The 25740-nt window shown below is 38.8% G+C and overlaps 1 protein-coding gene across 4 annotated transcripts in view; it reads left to right on the top strand.

Annotated features, from left to right (window-relative positions):
• EXOC2 (exocyst complex component 2) overlaps positions 1-25740 on the top strand; it is a 190604-nt gene that overhangs the window by 29693 nt on the left and 135171 nt on the right. For all 4 annotated transcript variants that reach the window (XM_075921345.1, XM_075921343.1, XM_075921344.1 and 1 more), the window contains 2 exons: positions 8913-9026; positions 16319-16443. In XM_075921345.1, coding sequence (XP_075777460.1) covers positions 8913-9026; positions 16319-16443 — 239 coding nt within the window. The remainder of the gene's footprint in view (positions 1-8912; positions 9027-16318; positions 16444-25740) is intronic.

The following is a 25740-nucleotide window of genomic DNA, read 5'->3' as shown; positions in this document are numbered from 1 at the left end:
AAATATGTTTTATGTACCCATCAGCTAGTTTACTTTTATTGAAACATTAATACAGGTTTCTAACCACTAACCCCTTGGCTTTTGTTCATAAATATCATAGACTTTATAAAATTGCTCTGTAATAGATTTATAATAAAGAGTAAGTTTATCATAGAGCTTTAAGGGGACACTGCTATTGCCCAAAATAAAATCGACCCTAAAATAGCTTTTAAAAATAAAATTCCTCAGGAGTAAGATATCATCCCCTTCAAAAACAAAGACTGTTTAAAATTAGACTGTTTTGCTGTGGGGCCTATTCTATCTGGAGTACATGGTTTGTTTGTGATTTTTCTGTCTTGTTCTTCACAAGGGTGAAGGAGATGAATTATTTCATCTCCTACATACAAGAATGGGGTAGCATGATGCACACTTGTGAACCATGAAAATTGAAAACTCTAATATTTGGCCTCCAGATTTGATGGCTTACTTATTTTAAAAGGTTATCAAAGCTATGTATGCATTTGAGATTTAATTCAGATATTTTGCTGTGATGGATAAAATTTTCTCCTAAATAATTACAATTCAGATGTGAATATCTTTATTTTAACAATGTTTTCTGTAAAATACTTGAATTCTTGCTTACCCTAAATCCTGGAAGGTACTGTACTCTCAAAGTCTGAATCCTGTTCATATTAAAATATTAAGAGAGTATGACAAATCTAGAAAATCTAAATCTGTTACGCTATCTGCTTTCCATTCATCTGTTAATATTGTAACTGTATTCAAACAAATGTTTATCTGGCAAGATCTAGTCTTCAGAAACCAGTACTTCTGATTTTTCATCACTTGGTTATGTTTAAGATTGGATTTATTTTCATAAACCCTCAGATACAGTCTCAGAACCTTACTGTCAAAATTAATTCATATCAGCTTAGCTACAAGCACTGTTACACAGATTGACAACTGCCTGAAGGGAGTGTAAACAACCAATGTAATTTAACATTGAAAGAGGAGTCTAAAAGGGTACAGATGAATTTAGTATTAGATCCAATCTTCCTTAATATCTCAGTAGCATGTTATAAAATGTGTGGTTACAAGTGTGCACGGAGTGGTACAAAATAATACAAAAGATTGTGGAAAGATCTCAAAACTCTGTCTAGAAAATTAAAACAGGTAAATTATCTTAATTGTACAGTGTGTCTGGTAAATTACAATCTAAGACACAGCTATGTAATGGGAAGGAGGAATTTGGGGAAATAATAATTCTGAGAGACTTATCATTAGATGCAGAGAGAGAATTCAAAACAATTTTGTAGTGAGAAATCTGAGTAAAAAGGGCCAGTACAATTTTGGGCTGCATGTGTTGAGAGATTCTATGACACGGCAGTGAGGTTATAAATTCAATGACTGTAACTGGAATATACTGTGTTTAATATTGAGAACCTTTTACTAGAAAGGTTGTGGGGTTTTTTATCTTTATTTGTAGAAATTGGAGGAAATTCAGAGGACAAAAATAGTTTTATAAGAGCATTTTAAAAGTTATATAGGTATAGCTTAGCTAACCATTAAGGTGACGTCTAGACTACGCTGAAGTTTCGAAAGCAGAGCTTTCACAAGTGAAAGTAGTTGGGGCGCGTTTTTTTTCAGCAACCCCCCTTTTTTCGAAAAGCTGCATTAACCTCATTTGAAACTTCAGTGTAATCTAGACATAGTGAGGACATAAGCCTGCAAATACTGGAAGTGCGTACTATTGAGGCAGAAGAGGTGGCACAATTAGGATTAATGCAATGAAATTTAAAAAGGGAAAATTTAGACTCTACTAGCTAAAGCATAAAACTTTCTAATGGTAAACTTTACTAGCCTTTGGAATCCCTGTGAGAGTCATGTAAGCTGCTCCATTACTTGGCATATTTAAAATTACACTAGAAGAAAGCCTAGTAGGTGATGACAACATCCTTGACTTGCTTAAATTTAAACACATGCTTAAGTTGTTAGGCATTTCTCAGGTTTAGTTTCAAGCTTCTGGAATGTGCCATAGGCATGCAGCACTGGTCTGACTTGGTAGAATTTACATCCTGTACCAGCAGCTTGGTTCACTGCCTGGGTAAAGGTGGCGGTGGCAAAATCTCAGTATGCCAGTCCTGTTGCTAATGGCAGACATTAGAAGTATTTTAAAGAGGACTAGTTGTGGAGGTAGAGCGGTGACAGAAGATAGAGAAAATGGGAGATGGCAGAGTAACAGGAGGAGAAGAGGGACCAGAAAGTAGGAGGTCTAGAGCAGGGATGGGGAACGTAAGGCCCGGTAGCTGGTTGTGGTCCCCCTCTTGCCTAGATCTGCCCCTCAGCAATAGGGAACCTACGTTGGTGCTCTCACCCCCTCGCTGCGGGACTGTCACACACAAAATCTGCTAGGTTGGGCTCCCAAGACTCTGGTGTGTGAGAGGAATGTGTAGCCCCCGACTGATTTTTCTGTGGGTCAGCGGACCCTTAACCCAAAAAAGGTTCTCGACCTCTGGTCTAGAGTAAAGACATGGGGGGGGGAGGGGGCAGAAGACCATGTCAAAATGGCAGGTGAAACAGAAAATCAGGTTCAATGATGTGAAATGACTACCTCACCTGCCCCATCTATTGTATTTTTAAAAATAACAGCATAATGCTTACTTTTTTTTTGAACAAAAAGTTGCCACATGGGGTTTTCTAAATATTATTTATGGGACCCTGTCCAGTGCAAATGTATTTGAGATGAATAATACAGAATGAATCATACAAATTGGCATTTCCAAGATAGTTCCAAATATGTTGCTCAAGTTTTAATGCTAAAACATCTTAAGCCTTAGTAATTGTTTTTAGTTAGTCTTTGACTAATAGACACGATTGGGGAATTGTTATGGGTAATGTGAAAAGGACCTTTGAATAATGCATTACTTGCTAGTGATAGTGGGAGGCCTTCTGAATGTGTGAGAGTCTGCTGGCTGTGAGTTCCGTAAGATTTTTTTTTTTTTTTTTTTTGGACAGTAGAAGTGTAAATACGTTAAATGTACCTGGAAGTAGGAGTTTCATATTGTCTTTATTACCTGTCTGTCAGAATGTGAAAAAGAATATGAGAGTCAATGCTGCTTTTTCATGAGTCAGGGTTTCATACATATTTTATAGGTATATGAAGCACACAAACTGTCATCTTTTGACCCACAATTTTGACAATTGGTATGTAATGGCAGTCTTTGACTTTTAAGTTCTTCTTATTTTTAATGTCGTAACTTCTGTTTAAATTCATTTTTCAAGGAGACCAGGACTTGATTATAAAAACATACAATCATGACAATTATATTTACACAGAATTTACAAACAAATATACATTCCTAAGAATTTCTTCATTGCCATTGTCAGGTCTTATTTTTATAATTCAAACATAGAAGCAGGTTTCAATTAGAAGTGGCTTTGTTAATCAGTTTTGGAACTCAAGTGCATACCAGTGAGTGTTTTCTTCACCAGATTTGTTGCTTGTTCAAAATATAGTATGCTTCTTGAATTCTACTTTTAAAAGTGTTTTCTGCTTCTGTTCGGTGGAATGAAGTTCAAAGTAGATCTGATTTTTTTTTTTCCAATATGTGTTGCTGGCTCTGATACGGAAATGCATCCAGAAACCTAGCAGGAAAAGAGGTATCACGTAATGATGTAGATCTGGAAAACAGGGAAAAGTAGCATTAGAATTCTAATAAAAAGGCAATGGTGAAGTACGTTTGCTGATTCTATCATTTAGAATTGTACACGAACAGATTGGTAGGTCAGTGATGCAGTGCTTAGAATTTTAAAACTGAAGAAGAGAATTTGTAATACCTACTTCATGGTAACAATGTGATAAATGCTAATTAAATTCAGATCTACAGACAACTTGTTTTGAGTGATTATTTGCTATAGCAATAGATATACCTAGTCAAAACAGCCGAACAAGGTGGTGTATAATACAATTTATTCCATGTAACCTTTGACAGAACACAAAAATGAATACAACTGACAAGCAACCATGGCAATCACTGAACTGCATCTAGTGTAGTTAAAAATTGTCTTGGAAGAATGTTGTTTTGCATGTTGTATGGGTCATCCATGGATCAGTCTCATACATGAAAACAAATGTTGACATGCTAAATACATTCCACATAGTTCTGTATCCACCCACTCAGTGCAGATGCTTGCATCTTCCCATGGCTTGCTTCTGAAATATTTCAGCTGGGAAGATGGAACAGATTGATCTGACACTGCCACCTAATGGAGTATGTCAGTTTGCTGTTGTGATGTGAGAGACAAGACTTTCAGCTTTATTCTGGAACATGACTAATTGAAATTTACAGCAGCAGATACGCAATGCAAGTTTACATTTTTCTACCATACTTTTTGTAAACTGCAGCATTTGGTTATACAAGTTATGAGATCTACAAACGAAAAGAGCTGTATAAGCGGCCATATATTATTCTGCTGTACAAATATTGCAATATTTAGTTACAGCTTGTGATATCGAGACATCAGTTTTAGCAATCTGCTTTTCTTACTGTCTTTCACTGGATCTCTCTTACTGCATTTTCCTATAATTAGTTGTTCTGACATTTGGATATCTTCTCTCTGCTGTGACCAGCCCTATTGCAGATTTGGCCAGAGTGAGTCATTGCCTCTTTCCTGCTGTTGCAAAGGTCCTTGTTAACACTTTGGATTTGTCCTGTTTAGTCTACTCCAGTGTCCTTTTTGCTGGTCTCTCTGCATGCACAATTAACAGAGTACAGCTGGTACAAAATCCTGCTTCTAGGAGTCTGACTGATACCAGACAGAGCAAGCTAATACAGTAACTTTAGTTTTGGCTTGTTTATGCTGGTTGCCATTCAGATCTGTGTTTATTTTAAGTTGCTCCTCTTGACCTATACAATTCTCTGGAATCTAGTCAAGTTACATTTTGGTGATTGTATCCAGTTTTCAGGCCTGATTTTAGTCTCTAAATGAGTTTATATTGTTATATACACTGAAAAATCTACAACTGGATTGTTAATACATTTTTAAAAATCTGTATAATAAACCCCCTGAAAATGAGAGAGAACCATTGTTGTACAAATAGACTAGCTATGTTCATTAGTATTAATTGCCATCTATTGTTGTTTCACCTACTAGTTGTGTCTTTAAGTTAGATTGTAATCACTTGAAGGCAGTGACTGTCACTTGTTATATTTTCACAGTGCCTAGTTTGATTTTGACCTCTGCGGTTGTTATAAAAAAAAAAATCAGTATGTCTATGTATTTACAGACTTGATAACAATTTTCTAGACGTTTATGTATGCACGTAGTTGTATGAAATTAGAATAAAATTAGGTGGATATTGTTTTACTGTATGCAATAAAACTTGGATTGCTTGGCAGATATGGCCTAAATGATGTAGCCGATGTATTTTACACATTTTTAATCTTGAATGTACATTCTAACAGGGAAAAAGGAGGTATACAGCACTATGAGATATTAGGAGTGTGCTTCCAGCACAGTTGAGGGAAGTGAAGTTTAGATGATGACTCAAATCCAAGTCTAATTTTTGTTGTAGATAAGATATGTATATAAGCTGTGTACATTTATTTTTAAAACACTTCAACCTGAGCAGTCAAACCATCTCAATAAAAATTATTTTCACAAGGAAACAAGGCTGGAATACCAAATTAGGTGTTTGATTAGGAATAAAGAGCCTTGATAGAAAAATCTTTCCCTTCACTGAAAGACTTTGCTATCTATGAAGGGTGAAAATATCCCAAAGTTTGGGTCATGTAAGAAGTTGATCTGCCTCCCATCTTCTTCAATAATGACAAAGTCCAGCAGACTCAGTCTTAGTGATCTCATTTACAATGGGTGTGGATGCTGATTACATCATTACAGCCGCCCAATGACCAAAGTATCTGAAATTATTTCTCAGTCTCTCTTTTTATTTAAATTTAATGGCAAATTAGATGCATAGTGATGTTTGACACTTTCATATGGTCCTAACATGATCTTTACGTTCCTGTGTGATGTTCCCCGCACAATGTACTGCTGACATCACTGCTACCCTCTTCACTTAGGAAAGAAATAAGTACTCTGTTCCCAATAGAGTTAGCGCCTGTTATCTGGCCAGGTTGTTATGAAATAATAAGCACGTCTTTAGAAACAAGTGTGTCAATGTAATGAAAACATACAGTGTGTGTGCAGATGAGCCAGTCCCTTTTTGGCTCATTTTTAAAGATTGTGTATACTTTGACAGGACTCCTTACTCTTTAATTCTCTTGAGTTCTAATTAGAATGCCAGTTTTGCTATCCTAGCAAGTCATGGAGATGGGAATGTTACTAATTCTCACTTCTTTACTAATCTACAAACTTAGTAGTTCTTACAAAAACAGCCAGTGATGTTATTGATTTCCTCAAAGTTTTGTTACACTTTATTATGGCACGCTTCTCATTACAAAGATATAAAATATATGCTATTATGATTTGTAAAACTCTTCATAAGGATGTTAGTGGACAAAATACTTCATGATGTATCTTTCATTTTTTTTAATAATATAGAAACACTCGATAAATTGCAAAATTGATTAATCTACTGTGCATCTCTCATTCAGTTCTGAGGTTCTATTACATGTAGCATCTATATTTTAACTGTATTTGTGTGGTGATGTTTATATATTTAATTTATAATTCTAAATAAATATTTAATTTATAATTCTAAATTCTCTTGACTTTTTCATTGTGGCCAAATGTCACACTAAAACTAAAATATAACTGATTTTTAGAGTTTGGGCTCTTTAACTGTATAAACCAATTTACAGGACTTTTGTTTTTAAGTCTGACTGGAGAGAGTACAGTACAGTAAAACTCCAATAGTCTGGCATCCAATTGTACGGCACACCTGATAGTCTGGCATCAAAATGGCAAGAGCCTAGTGAGTGAGCTTCAGCAAAAAATGAGTCATAAGGCAGCAGCGGCAGCCGCTGAACCGAGCAAAACCGGACGGGACTGAGTCAGTCTCCACTGCCATTGTGTGACACTGGACAGTGCTTGTGCTACAATAAAAAGGGTTAAAAACACTTTATATACAGTATATACTATATGGCTATGTCTACACTGGCGGGTTATTGCGCAAGAATGGCCGTTCTTCCACAGAGCATCCACACTGCCTACCCACTCTTGCACAAGAAGATTTACAGTAGGGCATGGTAAGAGGGGGCTTCGTGCACAAGAGCTAAGCTCTTTTCTAACAGATGTAAGCTCTCTTGCGCAAGAGGGCAGTGTGGATGCACAACAGGGGTTTCTTGTGCAAGAAAGCCCTATGGCTAAAATGGCCATCAGACCTTTCTTGCACAAGAGAGCATCCACACTGCCATGGATGCTCTTGCGCAAAAGCACATCTTGCACATGGCAGTGTGAATGTATTCCTTCACAAGAGTTCTTGCAGAAGAGCCCTTGCGCAAGATGTTTTGCACAAGAAGCCGTCAGTGTAGACATAGCCTGTGTGTGTGTGTAAGTGTGTAAGTAAGTAAGTAAAACCAGCTTATAGTACCTCCTGATAGTCTGGCATATCCGATAACCAGGCAGCACCTAGGTCCCAAAGGTTCCAGATTATTGCTAGTCTACTATACGTTGAAATAAAGGCTAAGAATTATATTAGCAATATTTATGTTTATTTGGTTTTGTGTGTGATATAAAGGGAAATGTAATATATTGCAGTAATAAGTATTGTCTCTGAAAGTTGTTTTTTTTTTGGTTTATTTTTAATCAGATGTCTGTCTCTCATCTACTCTCAGAAGATGTAATACATGAATAAATCCTGATTTCCCAATGTGTTGTTAAATGCATACATTAATACATGATACAGTAAATGATTGTCTAGTTTGACTCTCTCAGCCATTTAAATAGCAATACGTTCCCTGCAACATAAACACCCCCCCCCCCCGGCATTTACATTAATTTTTATGAGGAAATTGGATTCACTTAACATTTTTTCATTTAAAGTAGCATTTTAAAGGAACATAACTAGAATGTTAAGCAAGGAGTTACTGTATTATCTAAATGTTATATTAGGAAAAATAATAGGGCATAATTGACCTTGCTTTCACTTTTCTGGGGTTTAGTTGCTAAATACTCATTTTGTAATTTTTGTTTTATTGCACTATGAGAGTTTAAAATAAGAAACTGAAAGTTTCTGCTTGCCTACATGACATAGCCTTTATTTAATTAGGGTAATCCTTTAACTAAAAATAAAAGGCCATGTAAATTGATGCATACATTCTTTATCAAAAAAGGAGTAGAAAATATTTACAGTAGCAAATGTACATATGACTGCTAAATGCAAATGATAGTGTTCAGACATATAAAAGTTTTAAAAAGTACAGGTTGGACTTCTCTGGTCCTGAATCCTCAGGGCCTGACCGGTCCCAAATGAAGGAATTTGTTGGACCAGAGAAGGTCCCCTGCTACCGGCCCCCAGCCAGATGCCCCTCCCTGAGCCTGGCTCCAGATCTGCCGGGCTCCCAGCCACCAGCCCTCTTGCCACTGAAGATCCCAGCGAGGACCTCCCTGGTCCAGGAACATCCAACCTGTAACGGACTTGGTTGTGAAGAATACTTATGGTGATACCATTAACTGTTAGAATTACAATTATTGTGTGTTGCACTGTTTTAATGTACTATTCCTGTGTATATTAGTCAAATCAAAAAATAATTTACTGTTTGATATTGTCTCTTTCCTAGATGTGTTGGATTTACCCTACATTTAACCATTAGTATCTGATTTATTTTGTTAGGTTATTACAATTCTGTGTTATTCTGTTACTACTTAGTGTCATGATTTGAAGGATGGAACATGGACTGTTATTTTATGTGGCAATTTTTCTTACATCCTTTTAGCAGTAAACACTTTATAAATTGGGCCTTTTTCAGAAACAGATTTCCCCAGAAGGATTTGGAGGCACTGTTTCCTGGGATGAGTGCTGATTTCACTAGTGAAAACTTCTCTGCTGCGTGGTATTTAATAGAGAACCATTCAACAACAAGGTTTGTGGTCAATAACAGTGTTTTAAAAACATCTCACAGTGTTTGTATTGTTACTGTACATCATGGATATCAATGATGCTAGAAATGGAAGAATCATAGTTTGCACTTTGGTTATAATCAGATTTTGAGCTCCATTGCGTTAAGCAATATACAGACACAGAGAACAAAACAATAAAGCTTTTAATCATCGATTATCTGAAATTCTGCAACAGAAAAAGATTAGGACAACTAGTGAGATTCCTGGGGTGAAGTTTTGAAATTTTTTGCCAGTGACTCCATCGTAATATCTAGGAAGAATAACTTAGAATAACTTATGGCTTTTGCTTGTGTGCAAACCTTCAGAATTGTGTACACAGAACTTGTAATCCAAAGCTCATTGAAAATCAATGGAAAATTGTCCTTATTTCAATGAAAGTTTACTCAGGCATTGGCTCGTGGTAGTTACAGGGGCACATTATGTATGCATACATGGTTGCATAAGCAACTACTACTGGTGTTTGAGAGATATTTGAAGATAAGAATAGATTTAATGGAGGACACAACACTGTTTAAGAAGTGAATTTTATATTCTTGTATTTATATTAGCTTGAAACCATTTATTGAAATAAAGACTTTATTTGGTTTAAACAATGAGGAGTTTTATTTATTGGAGCATAAGCTTTCGTGGGCAAAGACCCACTTCGTCAGATGCATGTAGTGGAAATTCCACAGGCAGGTATAAATATACAGGCATAAGAAAAGAGTACCAATCAAGAGTAAGGCTAGAGATAACGAGGTCAATTCATTCCGGGAGGATTAGGCCCACTTCTAGCAGCTGATGTGGAGGTGTGAACACCAAGAGAGGAGAAACTGCTTTTGTAGTTGGCTAGCCATTCACAGGCTTTGTTTAATCCTAAACTGATGGTGTCAAATTTGCAGATGAACTGTAGCTCAGCAGTTTCTCTTTGAAGTCTGGTCTTGAAGTTTTTTTTGTTGCAGGTTGGCTACCTTTAAATCTGCTACTGTGTGTCCAGGGAGATTGAAGTGTTCTCCTACAGGTTTTTGTATATTACCATTCCTGATATCTGATTTGTGTTCATTTATTCTTTTATGTAGTGACTGTATGGTTTGGCCAATGTATATAGCAGAGGGCACTGCTAGCACATGATGGTATATATTACATTGGTAGATGTGCAGGTGAATGAACCCATGATGGTGTGGCTGATTTGGTTAGGTTCTGTGACGGTGTCGCTGGTGTAGATATGTGTGTTGAGTGCCACCGGGGAGGACCAGGCCAAGGCTACAGCAGCCCTGGCTCTCCACCCCCAGCCACTAGGGAAAGACAGGCTCTGGCATGACAGCCCCAGCTCTCCCTCCAGCTGGCAGGCTGAGGCCACAGCATTTCCTACCCTTCCGCCAGCTGTTGGGGAGGGCTGGGTTGAGGTAGCCCTGGCTCCACCCCCTTTCCTGGAATACCAGGGAGGTAGGAGGCCACATGGCATCAGGAGAGAGGGAGGCGTCTGCATGGCAGAGGGTGGTGGGGCAGTGGGACACAGTGACATGATAATGTCACACTGTCATCCCTCAGGAAAATTTTTTTTATAGAGAGAGAAATGTATTTTTGTTTATTTAACCATGCATTTATCTATGAATTTATTCATGCATGTATTTGCTTATTCATTTGTCTATGCATTTATTTATTCATTCATGTATGTCTGCATGCAGATATTTATTCATTCGTCTTGCTGTGGGAACAGTGTTTATCTCCTTGAACCTCCCAAGAGGCAGGGAGGCAGGGCAGGGTGTGGGGAGTTGGCCCGAAAGAAGAGTTAGTTCTCTAGCTTGCTCCCGGCCTGCATGTGTGCGCTGCAGGCTCCCTTTGCCTTGTCGGGACAAAGAGGGAAGAAAAGCAAAGGAAAAAAAAACCCGGATGGCATCCTCCTCCTTTCTAAACCTGCTTCTCTTTCCTGCCGGGAATGCGGGGAGAGAGAAAAAGAAAGGGAGGAAAAAAAGACAAAACAAAAACCTCTTCTCGTGAGTTCCCAGGCTGGTGGCAATGGCAGCTGTAACAGCCCTCGGAGCCCTTACCCGCTGCTTGGCTGCCATGCAAGTTCTTAGTGAACAGACAGCACCAAACAAATGCGCACGAGCCCGAAATGCTGCTATGGTATTTTATTTGGGTTGGAACTTACAGTGGACACATGTGCTTTCTCCTTCATGTCCTGCCCTGCGTAGCTTCCTGCACCTCAGCCGCTAGTGAAACCCTCTCTGCCTGCAGCCAGGCAGTCCAGACTGTCCTGCTACCCCCAAGCAGACCACCTGCAAGACCCTGCCGAGAGCCCTAGCAGCCCCTTCTTGGCCAAGCCCCAGTGGGGTGTAATGTCCAACCCCAGCCCTGCTCCATGGATGCCAAAGAAGGGATATTGATTCACATCAGTTGGAGTGTAACTGGAACATGCCACTGCCCCATCTCATGTGACATGGGACCAGCTAGCTGCCTGCGGAGAAGCAGGGGACTAAGGGCCCTGCCTGGCAAATTCCCAGGCACTCCATGGAGCGACTGTTTTTCCCCAGCCATCAGAACCTCCAAGCAGCACAGCTCCTGGAGATCTGCTGCCTGATATTTTCTCCTGGGGAGGTGCTAAAGCCAGTCGCTCCTGAGGTGCTAAAGCCAGTCGCTCCTGCTATCTCCTGCTTGGCATTTCCCTCAAAGCCCTGCGGGAGAGTGGGGGGAGGAGTGTCTCTGACAGTCAGCCAACAGTGAGAACAAACTGTGTATTCTGATCAATGCCCTGTATCAGCCCTGAGCCAGGCCAGTTCTTCTTAGGCACACCAGGGAGAAGGGAGAGAGGAGGCTGTGTGGCTGAAGAGGGAAGGGCGGCAGGACGCAGACTGATGTAATGACATCACTCTGTCATACAGCAGGAATTTTTATATATATTCTGCGTCCTTTTATATATAAAGGGGGAGAGGAAAGGGAGAGAGGAAAAAAGAGCTGCTCTAATAACAAGGGAAGAGTATGTTCCAGTACATATATGTAAGATGAGGGTACTTGAAATAAAAGTAGCTGGGAGGGAAAAATTACTTTTCATTAGTTGTTTAAGCTCTGAGAGCCTGATTCTGGCATCTTTATTTACAGTGACTAGTAACTCAGTGGGACCACTCATGAAGATTGTACACTTGAGCTTTAAAAGAGGTCTTTATAGTTACCATTCAGAAATTGTTAACAGGACCAGAAATTTAGCTTTCGGTTTACCAGGGTTTAGTTGGAATGTAAGCAACAGAATAAGTCCACAATCAACTCTGTAATAAAACTGTATGCCAATGACTAAAATACTGAAATTGAGAAGATGCTGCTGTCCATGAGTTGAATACGTAAGTAACAACAGTAGCTTGACATAGATTGACTTGAACTGTTTCACATTGATGTGGTAGATCAATGCCAAATGAGGCATTCATGTGTGAAGTTTCATGTTAAAATGGCAGGTTGTTACATTTTTCTGCCAATATTAACTCAAAGCATAGAATATATCTTTGGAAAACAATTTGTCATAACTTTCTATAAAACCCATTCTAGTGTTCAAGTTGAACCTCCCGAATCCGGGATTCTCTGGTTCGGCAACATCCATGGTCTGGCAGAGCCATGGATATTGCTGGACCAAAGAACCCCAGAGCCAGCTGAGACAACTCAGGGGTTGGGGAGCTCTGGATGGGCCAGGCAACATCTGTGAAGCCCTTGCATTGGCTGTGGCACCACTAGCATCAATGGGGTCAGGTGGTGGCTGGAGAGTGCCAGCGTTAATGGGGCCAGGCGGTGGTGGGGAGCACGAGCCCCTGCCAACAACCCCCAATGTTAGCGGGGCCAGGCGGCAACTGGAGAGCTCCCACCCCAGCCGGGGATCCCCCAGTGTCAGCATGGCCAAGTGGCTGGGGAGTCCCAGCCCCAGCTGAGAACCACCAGGCAGCTCCATCCAGAAACCCGAGGGGTAACTACTGGTGGCAGCAGGACCACGATGACCAGACAGCCTCCATCAGAGAACCCATGGCTGAAGCGAGGCTGGCGGAGGTGGGCATCCCCAGCCGGGGAACCCATGGAATCCCCAGCGGCAACAGGGTGGTACTAGCAGTGGAGCAGTATGGCCAGGTGGCCCAAGCCAGGAACTCTGGGGAACGCTTTGAGGCAGCAGGGCTGGCAGCAGCCACGCAGTCCCTGCAGGCAACCACAAGAGACCCTGGGGCAGCAGATGGGCAGCAAGGTGGGGAGCCCTACTGAGCCAGCATTAGCGGGGCCAATGATAGGGCAGGGAGCCCCAAAGGAAGGAACCTCAGGGGCAGCCAGCAGAGGAGCACTGACCTCCCTGATCTGGCAGAGTCTCTGGTCCTGGACAGTTCAGGTTCCAAGGGTGCCAAACCAGGGAGGTCCAAACTGTAGTACAAATTATTGTTATACAGCTTTCTTTATTTGTGGTATCATATTAAGCTGTTTTTTGCATTGGGTCATTGCCCTGTAGGTATTTCTGTTCAATCCAATGAAATGGGGGCAGAGTGTACCTTGATGTTGTATTGATTTATTTTTTAATGGAAAGCACTTTCTTTTTGCATGTTTACTGAACCAGCTCATCATGATAAGTATTAACAAGGAACAAGGTTATGACAATGTGAAGGAAAATTGAAATTTCCAGGGTAACGATACAAATATTCTTTCAGACTAGTAACTGCAAGGAAGACTTCAATGATCGGTATGATTTGTTGAAGTTTATGGAGTGATTATAGGTTGATAGACCAAGTTGTGGATTAATGATAACTCTTTGCCTGATCAATCTTTACCTATTTTTCTAAGGCTAAAAATTTCAGAAACATGGGACAAATAAGACATTACCCAGGTGGAGCAAAACATCAGAGCTTCAGAAATGTAGTACTAGGAAGTTAAGGGGTATGATTGATAGAATAATTTCATAAGTGAAAACTAAAAGTAAAATTAAGAATTAATTAATCAAAAACAGATCTATGTCTTGAGCGAATATTGGAAGAAAAATGTATTGTGATTCCATAAAGTAGGCTTTCATCCGCATAGAAATGATGGGACACAAGGTTGGGATATGGGACTCTTGATGCCTGTTTTTAACTTTGCTCCTAATTTTGTAGTGTAACCTTAGGCATGCTAGTTAGAGTAAAATTTTCAAAAATACCAAAATGACATTAGGAGACTGAAGTCCCAATGAAAGTCAGCAGGGTATAAGTTGCTATGTCCGTTTTTAGCCTTATCCTCTCTGTATCTAACTTTCTTCATCTCTAAAATGGAAAGAGTACTCACCCCTCTTTGTAACATGCTTTACAATTTATTGATGAAAAATAATATACAGCTACTAGGTGGCATTATTTTGACCCCCAATTATCGTATTTATGCTGGCTTTTTTTTGTTTCTTCAGAGAAGCACGGCTTTAATATTCCTGCCCTTTATTTAACCCCAGGTACCAGGAACTCAGAATGTGTGGAACTGTGATGTTTTGGTTAGCTTGTATATGTTTTTTCCTTGAAGGAAATTCAGGGTATTTTTCCCTAAAATTATTTTCCTGACAAAATGTCATGACAAGTATAAACAAACTATTCAGACTTCATATTCATTCATCAGATAACAGGGAGAAATCAGTTAAAAGAGCTGTGAGCCCAGCAATCTAAAATTGCTGCTGGTAAGTTCTTATTGTACACCCAAATAGGCCATTTCAGATAGTGAGTAATATGATTTCCAATCAGCAAATGAAAACAGGAAATAAAACAAAATATTGTGACATCATCCCTGTATAAAGGGAAATGCCTTTGCTCAGAGCACTAGTACTTTCTGTTTCACAGCATGTGGGCATCATTTTCTGACTGACTAACAGCTCAAATTAATTATTTTTTAGCTTGTTCTTTCAACAATTTATTTACCAACACTTTAAAACTATCAGAGTTTTTTGTATCCACAATGGTAGATTTTTTTTTCACTTCCGTTCTTCACTGTCTTCTTGAACAGTCAGTGTTTAAAAAATTTGATATATCTTTAAAAAAATTGTATTTTTTCTAACTATAATTAGTATTTCCATGTTTACTAATGGTGGCTACTTAAATAACATAACTTGTGATAACTTGTCCCTGAATACAAGAAACGAATTGTATACATGTGTTGGTTAATCATGAATTACAGAAATTATTGTAGGAGTGTCAGTGGACAGCTAGTTAGACATTAATTTGCATTGCAGTATTATAGCCCCCATCCAAAAAAAAAAAGTAGTCTGAATGTGCAAAAGTATAAAGGAACAGAACAGGAAGGTGTAGATTTTTTTCTAAGGCTTTGGAGCAAAATTGCATTTAGTTCTGTACCTCATTAAGCAAGAATATGTTGGACTTAAGAAATAAAAAAAAATAAATGGGATTAAGATTAAAAGAGTTAAATGTACAATATTAGGCTAAGACTTCCTGGAAAAAAAGATGCAAATGCAAGTAATTATATAGTGTTAGTGGATATGCTTTAGAGCAATAGGATGAAATTTAGAAAGGAAAAACTTAGGATCAGTATCAGGCTAGACTTCTGACTGCAGTGGAAAATCTCTTTTAAGAGTGGTGATGGAAGCCCCTCAATTGGGAAAATCAGTGCTCTAGAAATACAACATAGAGAACCATTCTTCATTGGCAGGAGTATACTAGATAACCTAATCTCTCCCAACCTGAATTAAGGGTGTGTCTGCCAACGCTACCTACTAACATTTTAGCTCAGTCTCTATGCCTATCTAGGTCTCTCTTCACAATCAGCTCCCTACTGTGTGGGAAATTTTTATGACGTATTATTGTACATCTATGCATAGCTGACATAGTTAATTTTTCATACAACTGTATGCCCATCTAATTTTCTTCAATTTATTGCTTTATATTTCCATCACATTACTTATTGAGAATATCTACAGCAACTCGTGCAAAATGTAAAAAAGATGGCCCAATAACCTAATGGAAATATTCCTACACAGGTCCAATTTTGCCACAGCTAAGAATCAACCTTGAGAGATTATCACTGTTTAAATAGCTTACTGCTAGAGGAAATTTTTGGAATTTGGGAGGCAGGGGCACTCAAAATTTGCAATATGATAGTATCTCCTGACAAAATCTAGTTACTATTTCAGGTACTTTTATGACCCTATTATCATATACCTTGTTTAATGTAATATATAAAATACTGTAAATTGCCGTGTTCTGTGTGCTATTTTTTAATATATTACTTTTATTGTGTTAATAGTTTTTCATTGTATCCGTTCCAACCTTTCCTCTTTGCTTAATTTCAGTTTTGATCAGCTCAAAATGGCAGTCATGAATTTGAAGAAGCAGGCAAACAAGAAAAATGAGGGGAGTCTAGCATATGTAAAAGGAGGTCTGAGCACTTTTTTTGAAGCACAAGATGCCCTGTCAGGTAAATTGATTAATGATCATCAACAATATAAAAGAAAAATTAAATATTCATATGGCAATTCTATTTTAACATGTTCATTTTTTAAGTAAAAATGTATGAAGAAGGAAAACATATTATGACTAACCTAAAATTCTAAATGACTGGCCAGCTAGATGTACTAATTAATGAAAGATGGACAGCAAAAAACCTTCCAGATATCAAAGATATTCCAAGATCATTGCATAATCCATAGTATGAAATCCAAAAAAGCAAGAAAACATACTAAATCAAATCAGACAGAAGATACATTTCACACTTTAGGAAACTAATCTTAGTACTATATTGTCTTCTCCTGTACAGGCAGTCCCCGGGTTACGTACAAGATAGGGACTGTAGGTTTGTTCTTAAGTTGAATTTGTATGTAAGTCGGAACTAGTACATATTGTAGGGGAAACTCTAGCCAAACATTTCTCCAGAGCTCAGTTTTATTCTCCCACATCTCACTCTCCTCAGTCCTTTATTCTCAAGCTGAGGTGTCTGCTGAGAAAAGCCGCTCCGCGTCTCCCTGGTCTGCTGGGGGGGGCGCTAGCTTCGCGTCTCCCTGGTCTGCTGGGGGGAAGCAGCTAGTGCGGGGTTGCCTCACCCCGTTTGTAAGTAGGGAACTGATGTAAGTCGGATCCATGTAACCCGGGGACTGCCTGTATTTAGATTTATTTTACACCAGTGTATAGTTCTGAGAAATCATGCCAAGAATTTCAAAAAGTTTTCTAGTCTCTCAATTTTGGGGTGACCAGTTTGGTAGAGAGGTGTTATTTCCTGCACACCCACCCACTGATAAATAAGGGCCCTTTAAAGTAGTGCAAGATGAGCATGCAAATCTGAGCACTCCCAAATCACTGTTCAGTGGAAAATCTTGTCCTAATGTTGTTTTAATAAGAGATCAGAAATTTTGATGAGACAATCTTTGGTGGCAAGTTAGAGTGATGTAACAAAGTAGAGAAAAGTAGAATGGTGTATCTCTAATTTTAAAGGATCCTAGTACTGCTGATAGGTCAGTGGTTCTAATGACCATGTTTAAAGCTTTCAATAGCTTTTAAAGGTTGGCTCTCCTTCTCTTTAGGAAGTGCATCACAGAAATTTGACACTTCGGTTGTGGGACAGTTATAGTGTGTTACTGAGTTTGTAGATCTAGTAAGTGACATAGATGTTTAATAGTTGCAGACAAAAGTGGAATAGGAAAGAATATGCTGAAATGTCATTTAGAGGACTTGTTACTTCAAATGTCTGTTACAGACTTTTTCTTACATGAAAAATATGGTAACTTTTTTATTTTTCCTTCAGTAATCTGAAATCACTTAAATCTGAAGACCTAATTTATAAATAATCCTAAATCTATGAGTTAATGTGAAAACTTGACTTTATATCCCCACGATTGCAGCCAAATCATTTTTGCTGTAAAGATAATATAATATCAAAGTATACTCCTCTCCAGGTTGCCAGTTCATGACACACTTTCCCAACAACAACAAAACAAAAGCCCTGATGGTTATATAGTAACTTTGTATGTGACCTATTGGAAAACATAATGCATGTGGCTTTTCAGTAAGACCAAAAAACTCGTCAGCAGTTGTTTCTCTTCTCTCATCCTCCTGAGTCCAAGCTTCTCAAAACTAACATCATAAAAGATAGAGGCCAGAGAACCAGCCACACTAAAAATTAATTTGGCAGATATCAGTCAAACAATAGGAAAATTACAAAGCATCACGTATTTCATTTTTAAAAGTGTCTACTTTAATACAAAATTAGTTAGTAGTGTAATACCTTTCTGTATTTTTCAGCTGATATTCTTCAACATTCCCATAGCCTCATTCAGAGTGCCTTTTTTTTTCTTTTTGCTTTCATTTATGTTCGTTTTAGGGACATATCCCCCTGAAAAAGAAGTCTTGGTGCGGCTTCTTTTGTATCATAGCACTATGAATCGAAAATAGAAGAGTATTGTAGAACTTGGTGCAACTCTATGCCAGTGATCAATGATAGGTTTTGTGTTTTCCTCCTGGAGATACTTAATGAGCATTGAAAAGGAAACAAAACTTGTTGTTTGTGCCAATGTAAACAGTGAATTAAAAAATCACTGGGAGAAAGAATCATAGAATACTAGGACTGGCAGGGATCTCGAGAGGTCATCGAGTCCAGTCCCCTGCCCTCATGGCAGGACCAAATACGGTCTAGACCATCTCTGATAGACATTTATCTAACCTACTCTTAAATATCTCCAGAGATGGGGATTCCACAACCTCCTTGGGCAATTTATTCCAGTGTTTGACTACCTTGACAGTTAGGAACTTTTTCCTAATGTCCAACCTAAACCTCCCGCTGCAGTTTAAGCCCATTGGTTCTTGTTCTATCCTCAGAGGCCTAGATGAACAAGTTTTCTCCCGCCACCTTAGGACACTCTTTTAGATACCTGAAAACGGCTATCATGTCCCCCTTCAGTCTTCTCTTTTCTAAACTAAACAAATCCAATTCTTTCAGCATTCCTTCATAGGTCATGTTCTCTAGACCTTTAATCATTCTTGTTTCTCTTCTCTGGACCCTCTCCAATTTCTCCACATCCTTCTTGAAATACGGTGCCCAGAACTGGACACAATACTCCAACTGAGGCCTAACCAGCGCAGAGTAGAGCAGAGGAATGACTTCTCGTGTCTTGCTCACAACACACCTGTTAATGCAACCCAGAATCATGTTTGCTTTTTTTTGCCACAGCATCACACTGCTGACTCATATTCAGCTTGTGGTCCACTATAACCCCTAGATCCCTTTCTGCCGTACTCCTTCCTAGACAGTCGCTTCCCATTCTGTATGTGTGAAACTGATTGTTCCTTCCTAAGTGGAGCACTTTATATTTGTCTTTATTAAACTTCATCCTGTTTACCTCAGACCATTTCTCTAATTTGTCCAAATCATTTTGAATTATGATCCTATCCTCCAAAGCAGTCGCAACCCCTCCCAGTTTGGTATCATCTGCAAACTTAATAAGCATACTTTCTATGCCAATATCTAAAGAGAATGACCCTGATGCTAAGGCAGTTGAAAATTAGCACCTTTATGACTTTGAATCGCCTTCTTGCATTCAAACCTGTAGCATTAGAATTTGAGGGTGTTTTGTATGTGTTTTGTATGTGATTTCCAAAACTAATTCTCACGGAGGATTCAACTAGAACTACGGGAATAACTTATTTGTTATTTGCTGATACTTTTGAACAACCAACAAGAAATTTCACTCAGAACAAATTTTTCATTTTGTTTTAGACTATATGTAAATGTTTCATTTTTACTATATGTAAACATTTTGGCAAATCTGACACGAGTCTGCAGATTGCTTGTGTCACCAAATTTGCAGCTGTACCAGTCTTCTCCCACCCCTATGCCCACTCTCCAAACCCATCAGCTTCCAGTTCCAGCTGCCTCCTCCCTCTGTATCACATTCCTGGTCCCAATTAATTGCTGGCATGTTTAGCTCTTGTCTCCCTGCATTCAAATCAGGCAACTCCTTCTATGCTACCTTGGTTGTCAGTAGGAGGCATTCAGAGTTCAGGAGAAAGAGCCACCCTGCTTTCAGTTCCATTTCCTTTCCAGGATCTGATACAACCTGTAGCATCCCGGTTTTTGTGTTTGCAGGGATAATCCTGCTCAGCTCCATGCTGGTCTGAGCAGAAGCCTGCCAAGAATGGACAGAATCTTTAGCTATTGAACTCTAGCATGTATTTATAAGCATGTGCAAATTGCAAAGTTTTCAAATCATATAACGTAACCAAATTATGGGTGGATTTTAATAGATGGGGGAAAGCACATCCATAACAGAAAGGTTACCTTTTCACCAAATTTCAAGTCCCTGCATCAAAACATGGGGGTACTTCAGTTTCTCAGGGTTTTTCAGAATTTTGTAACATGGACAAAACCATTTATTTCTCTCTAGCCTCATTCTCGGAAGTGGCCAAAAGTTTCCAAAAACATTCAGTCTGAGTCAGACATTGGCATGGAACATTTCAGCCTAGTCAGGGTTATTTGTATTGAATTACAGAGCTTCTTTAAACTTCAATGTAAGAATTTATTATTATTATTTGTTGTTATACTGTACAGTATATGGAGTTATAATGCTGGTGATATCTTTTCATGCAAGTACATTGGAATTTCCATGTAATATTTTTCCTCCTCCAAATTCCAGACATGTCTTTTTGTTTTTAAACTAAGATACATCACAAACAGCTGATATTTTAAAGCTAAAACGTGACTTCAACATACTCCTTAATAAGGAATATAAGCTTAAAACTGTAAACTGTTAATCTATACAGCTGTCAAGTAATCATAGAGACTTAGAGAGAGAAAATACACATTAGATCACATCTAGTCTATCTCCTCTGTCAATAGTCTAAATGCCCCATGTTTATTGAATTTCCTCTACTTCCTGACAGGAAATCCACTAAGTTGTGGAATAACCTCCCCAAAAGAGGCGTTCCTTTATAGCCTAAATTTTCCCTATCAGTTTTATCCCGTTGCCCTTATATTATCCCCAAACAGTTTTCTCCATACTCTTTTCAATTATTTGTAAACTATTACAATGACTGCCAATTTTCAATTGTTTAACAAAGCCATCTATATTTTATTCTTTTAATCTTTGATCTTTCCTAATCCGGTGTCATTTTTGCTTTTTCTTGAACTCTCTCTAATTTGTTGTGAAATCCGTAATATTAAGAAATCACAACATTTCTTAGTGAAATTTCATTGAGAAATAAAATGCTGTGTCAACTAACCCTAGGCATTTTGTATTTTAATTCCATTGTAGAGTAGAACAACAAATGTTTGTACATTTTTAAGCCTACATTGTTTACAGTATTTTTAATATAAAGAACGTGATCTCGCATACAGTTATCCATAGATGATAGTGTGTCAGCTGCTGTTAGTAGGGCTTGCAAGACTGGACCCGATTTTATTAAGTAGACTATCAAAACCGATGAAATCTTTAAATCAGTTTTAATGTATCTTTACCAAAAAAGTGAAGAACATAAAAAGAAGAGTTGTACAAAAAGCTGCTCAATACATTGTGCAATTTGGAAAGTGTTTACTAAGAAAATAAGAGGTCAAGTAGGGCAGACGTATTATTTGGTTTAATTTCCTGGAAAATAAGATTGCCTTATCTGATCCCCATGTCTCTTAACTTGGTTGACAGTTTGACAGTAGCTTTGCTGTAGAGGAGATGTTCAACAGGAAGTTTGCTTTGTCAGCAAAAAGAGACTGTTAACTGAGCTGAGGGAAATTAGTCTCACCTCGACTTGACCCATTTGTCAACATCAGTTATGTAGCTGGTTTATTTCCCATAATACTAATGGTAACCTAGAAAGTGGCATTCCAAACAGGGTAATAAATAATTAACAAGATATAATGTTTATTGCCTTTAGCAGGCCATACACCGCCATAAAAAAATCTGGAAGGATAATAATTTAATATATAATTTTAAAGCACTCTTTAGAATCTTTAAATTACAAGATTTCTCTTTAGTTAAATAGAGATTAGAGAAATACACATTTGCATTTATTGCATTACCTGAATTTCCTAGTGTGACAGTCATATTACCGGTTACCTTTCTTTCTGCCATTTGGATATGTTGAAAAGTTCTAAAATAAATTACAGAGAATATGACTCTGCTTAGGGAAACTTTGCACAGCTCATCTTGTGCAGTTCTGCTGCAAAATTGGTTTAATTAGCCCTGGGAGGAAGCCACTAGAATAGAAGGATCCTTGGATGACACAGTTCTCTCTCCTCCCATGGCTGAGTCAGTGTGTCAGGCCTAGAGCAGAATGATACCAAACTCAGGTGAGTGCAAAGGCATCTTTGCAGACCACATCATGCCCTCCTTTTCTCTCCCCAACCTTGATCTGGTATAAACACTGCAATAACCCACCATATGGGTCAGTGTCAGGACCCTTATGTTGTGATAATACTACTGCTTAATAGGCATGTAAAATCCTGTGTAAATTGTTAATTATAAGTTTAACAGGTTAACCGCTTGCTGCACTGTGCCATGGAAAGGGCTGTTCCTGCCTAGCCATACTGGAGCACCCTCTGCCTGTGGCTAAGCACAGTGGGCTGCTCTGACTGGGCTGGAGCAGCCCATGGCCTGGTGTTGGTTAACTGGTTACACAAGTAACCATGCGGATAAAATCTTTACCGGTTAAACCTTTACATCCCTACTGCTTAATCCAGTTTCTCTGAAACAAAAGTAACCACTACATAGTCATTCAGTTCTGACTCAGTCTGGGGTCTTGGGAAACTAACAGCTGTTTGCCTGCCATATACATGTTCCTTCCTGTTGGAGAATCTAAAGCTATCCAAGTATGTTGTGGGTATTTTCATAGCACGTTAGTAATGGAACAGATGTGTTGACATGTCACATTCATTCTAAACTCCTACGTTTTCTATAGTTTTTAATTCCTTAATCCAGTTCTGGGACAGGATTACATGTTAAGAGCTTAACAAAGTATACTGGATGGGAAGATATAAGAGGAAATGTTCTGTCTACATGTTCGTGGACAGCCAAATTTTCAAATTAGCTGGACACGAAAACTTTTTTTGACAAATTTTCATGCTTGTGGCATCATTCTGAAGTAAATTAAATATTATTGCTGCTGTTATCTAATGACAGTAGATTTCTTTGCATATTGCTTATTTTGCTTGCGAGTCAGAAGTGAGATATAATAATGCATTTTAAATCCAAATAAATACCCTATCACTTTAAATAATGTTATAGACAATATCCATCTGTCTTGAAATGTTGCTCTGTTCATACAAAATAGAAATAGTCTAGTCCTTTCTATTCAGTGCTCTGTGTGCTTATATTAATTAATATTATGTTCTTGGTCCCACATCAAGATAGTAGAAAATAGCCTGACAAAGGCGTAAACCATCCCTATTTATTCTGATTATGGTAAGATGTAAAGGTCAACCAAGATTAAGGCCACACTATGCTGGGCATTGTACAAACAGAGGGAGGACAGTTGGACTATTCATTAGTATCTACATCAAGAACTGTAGTGCTTTCTTGTGAAAGGAAAAGGATACTTAGTTTTAGTAAGATCATTGTAGATTACCCAAGTTGTATTACTGCTGTTCAATAGAACAACAAAAAAACAGTATTTCTACCAAGAGCAATGTATCCTGAAAGTTAGGAAGTTTGATAGCTAAAAGCTTTAAATTGAACATGCACTCACACTGTAATTAGTTGATTTAATGGTAATCAGGTGTCATTTCAGATAAAACTAACATTGTGGACACTTTCCTCCTCCTCTTTGCACAATACCTAACAAAATAGCAGATTGCCAAGATATACATTTACATTTCCACAAAGGGCCAGTTCTTTTTTGACCGTTCAAGTTGTGGTTGAAATGCCAAGATTCAGTCTCTCCTTACCAATAAGCAAACTTCTTATCAGAGCACTAATAATGTTACACTAACAAATCCAGCTGATGCTCAAACATGGTAAGCAGTGGTCCTAACTAGGGATTTAAATTGTGGTTATCTGACTAATCATGTAGTTGATACAATTTGCATTGAGTACACGATCAGTCGATAAGGACCGCTATGCAGAGCTGCAGCAGGTGTAGCTCCAGGAGCCAGCTGGAGCCAGAACTGAACAGTCCCGACTCCTGCCAGCTCCGGGAGCCGCCCGTGCTGTGGGTCTGAATTTTGGCAGCTCTTACTACGTTTAAAATGCAGAGGCGCAGCATCCCGGACCAGCACAAGCCAGGAATCCAGCAGCCCCTGTTCATGGCGGACAGCCCTGTCCATCGCAGACAGAGACTGGTTCCAGAGCAACTTCTCTTTGCAGCGACCAGGATTGGCCATGGGCAGGGGCTGCTCCAGCAGCAGAGTGTGCCCACTGCCAGCCCTGGTTGTCACGAGCAGAGGGTGCTTCGCGGTGGATCCCTGCGGGCCAGGGGCTGCTGTCAGAGCAGTCTCCTCTATCCATCCCCCTACTGCCTTTGATATAGGCAGTGGGGGAGGGGGACAGTAGACAGTACCACAGAGATGGTGCTGGGGGGACCCGGCTTTTAAGCTGGCTTCTCCCAACACCAGCTCTTGTGCCTCCCCGCCCATCCCCCGCTGCTGCCTCTCATACAGTCGATACTCCAGTTGACTACTTGCTAACATTCCTAGTCCTAACCAAGCATATGGTTTGTGTGTCTGTCTAGGTACACAAAATTTCCGTCTGTTTTGAAGTCATAGGATAGAACACATGGGGAGGGAGATAAAAAAAGAAAAATTTTGGAAAAAAAAATTGAAATAGCTACAGTAGTTACATATCAGAATGACACTTCTTTAAGAGTGAGAAATGTAATATGCATAATTTAGTTAGCCAACAGAAATTACTTTTAGTTATAGCTATGAAGTAAATAAGTATAAATTCTTTGCTTTTGAATAATGACAAATATACATTGTAAAAGAGATGGAGCTGTTCACTATGACGCTTAGGTTTCATTGTTGGTTTTTTTTTGCTGTTTGACATCTCTCTAAAATGGGGGAGAGGTAACATAATATGTAAAATAGTCTGTAAATCAAGACCTGATATTGTGAAGTACATGAGGAAGAAACATTTCTAGAGAAAAAGTGCTAAAAATGAGTATGTTTTTATATATTCATTATTGTGTATAGATTGAACCTCTTTAGTCCGGCACTCTGGTCTGGCAACATCCATGGTCCAGCATGATTTCAATTAGCCAGATGACCACGTATCATGGGTGTGGCCAAGTTTCCCACAGCTCTATTAAGTTTATTTACAGCCACCCATCCTAGCTCTCAGTGTTCTTTGCTGTTATTTAGCTCTAATTTGCCCTGAAATGTCTTCCACTGATTACTAGGTTCTTAGAAGTGTTGGTAATGCTACTAGACAATATTGACCTCCCCTGATTCAGCAAATTGATGAAATTTGTTCATTCTGGTGACATTTGGAAATGCAAATTTCATTTGTCAATATGTGCAAAACGCACATCCTTTTTTTATCTCAATGACTTCTATCATGGAAATGCTTTCATATGTTAGAAGACTGTAGTGCCATCCTTACTGAGAGAGAAGCTAAAAATAAGAAGAACTTATGTCTGATGGTGTCAGCCGACGGTCAGGGCAGTGTGTGTGTGTGTGTGTGTGTGTGTGTGTGTGTGTGTATACTATACACTCGAGACTTTAACTGCTGAGACTGGGGTCCCTTGCAGCGGGCATCCTGGAGGAGGTTGACGAGTGCCCCAGTTCTGCCAACTGATGGTCAGG

The sequence above is a fragment of the Pelodiscus sinensis genome, chromosome 2 (genome assembly GCF_049634645.1).
Source record: "Pelodiscus sinensis isolate JC-2024 chromosome 2, ASM4963464v1, whole genome shotgun sequence".
Taxonomy (NCBI): Eukaryota; Metazoa; Chordata; order Testudines; family Trionychidae; genus Pelodiscus; species Pelodiscus sinensis.
The sequence above is the reverse complement of the archived record's forward strand: the minus strand, read 5'-3'. Positions and strand labels throughout refer to the sequence as shown.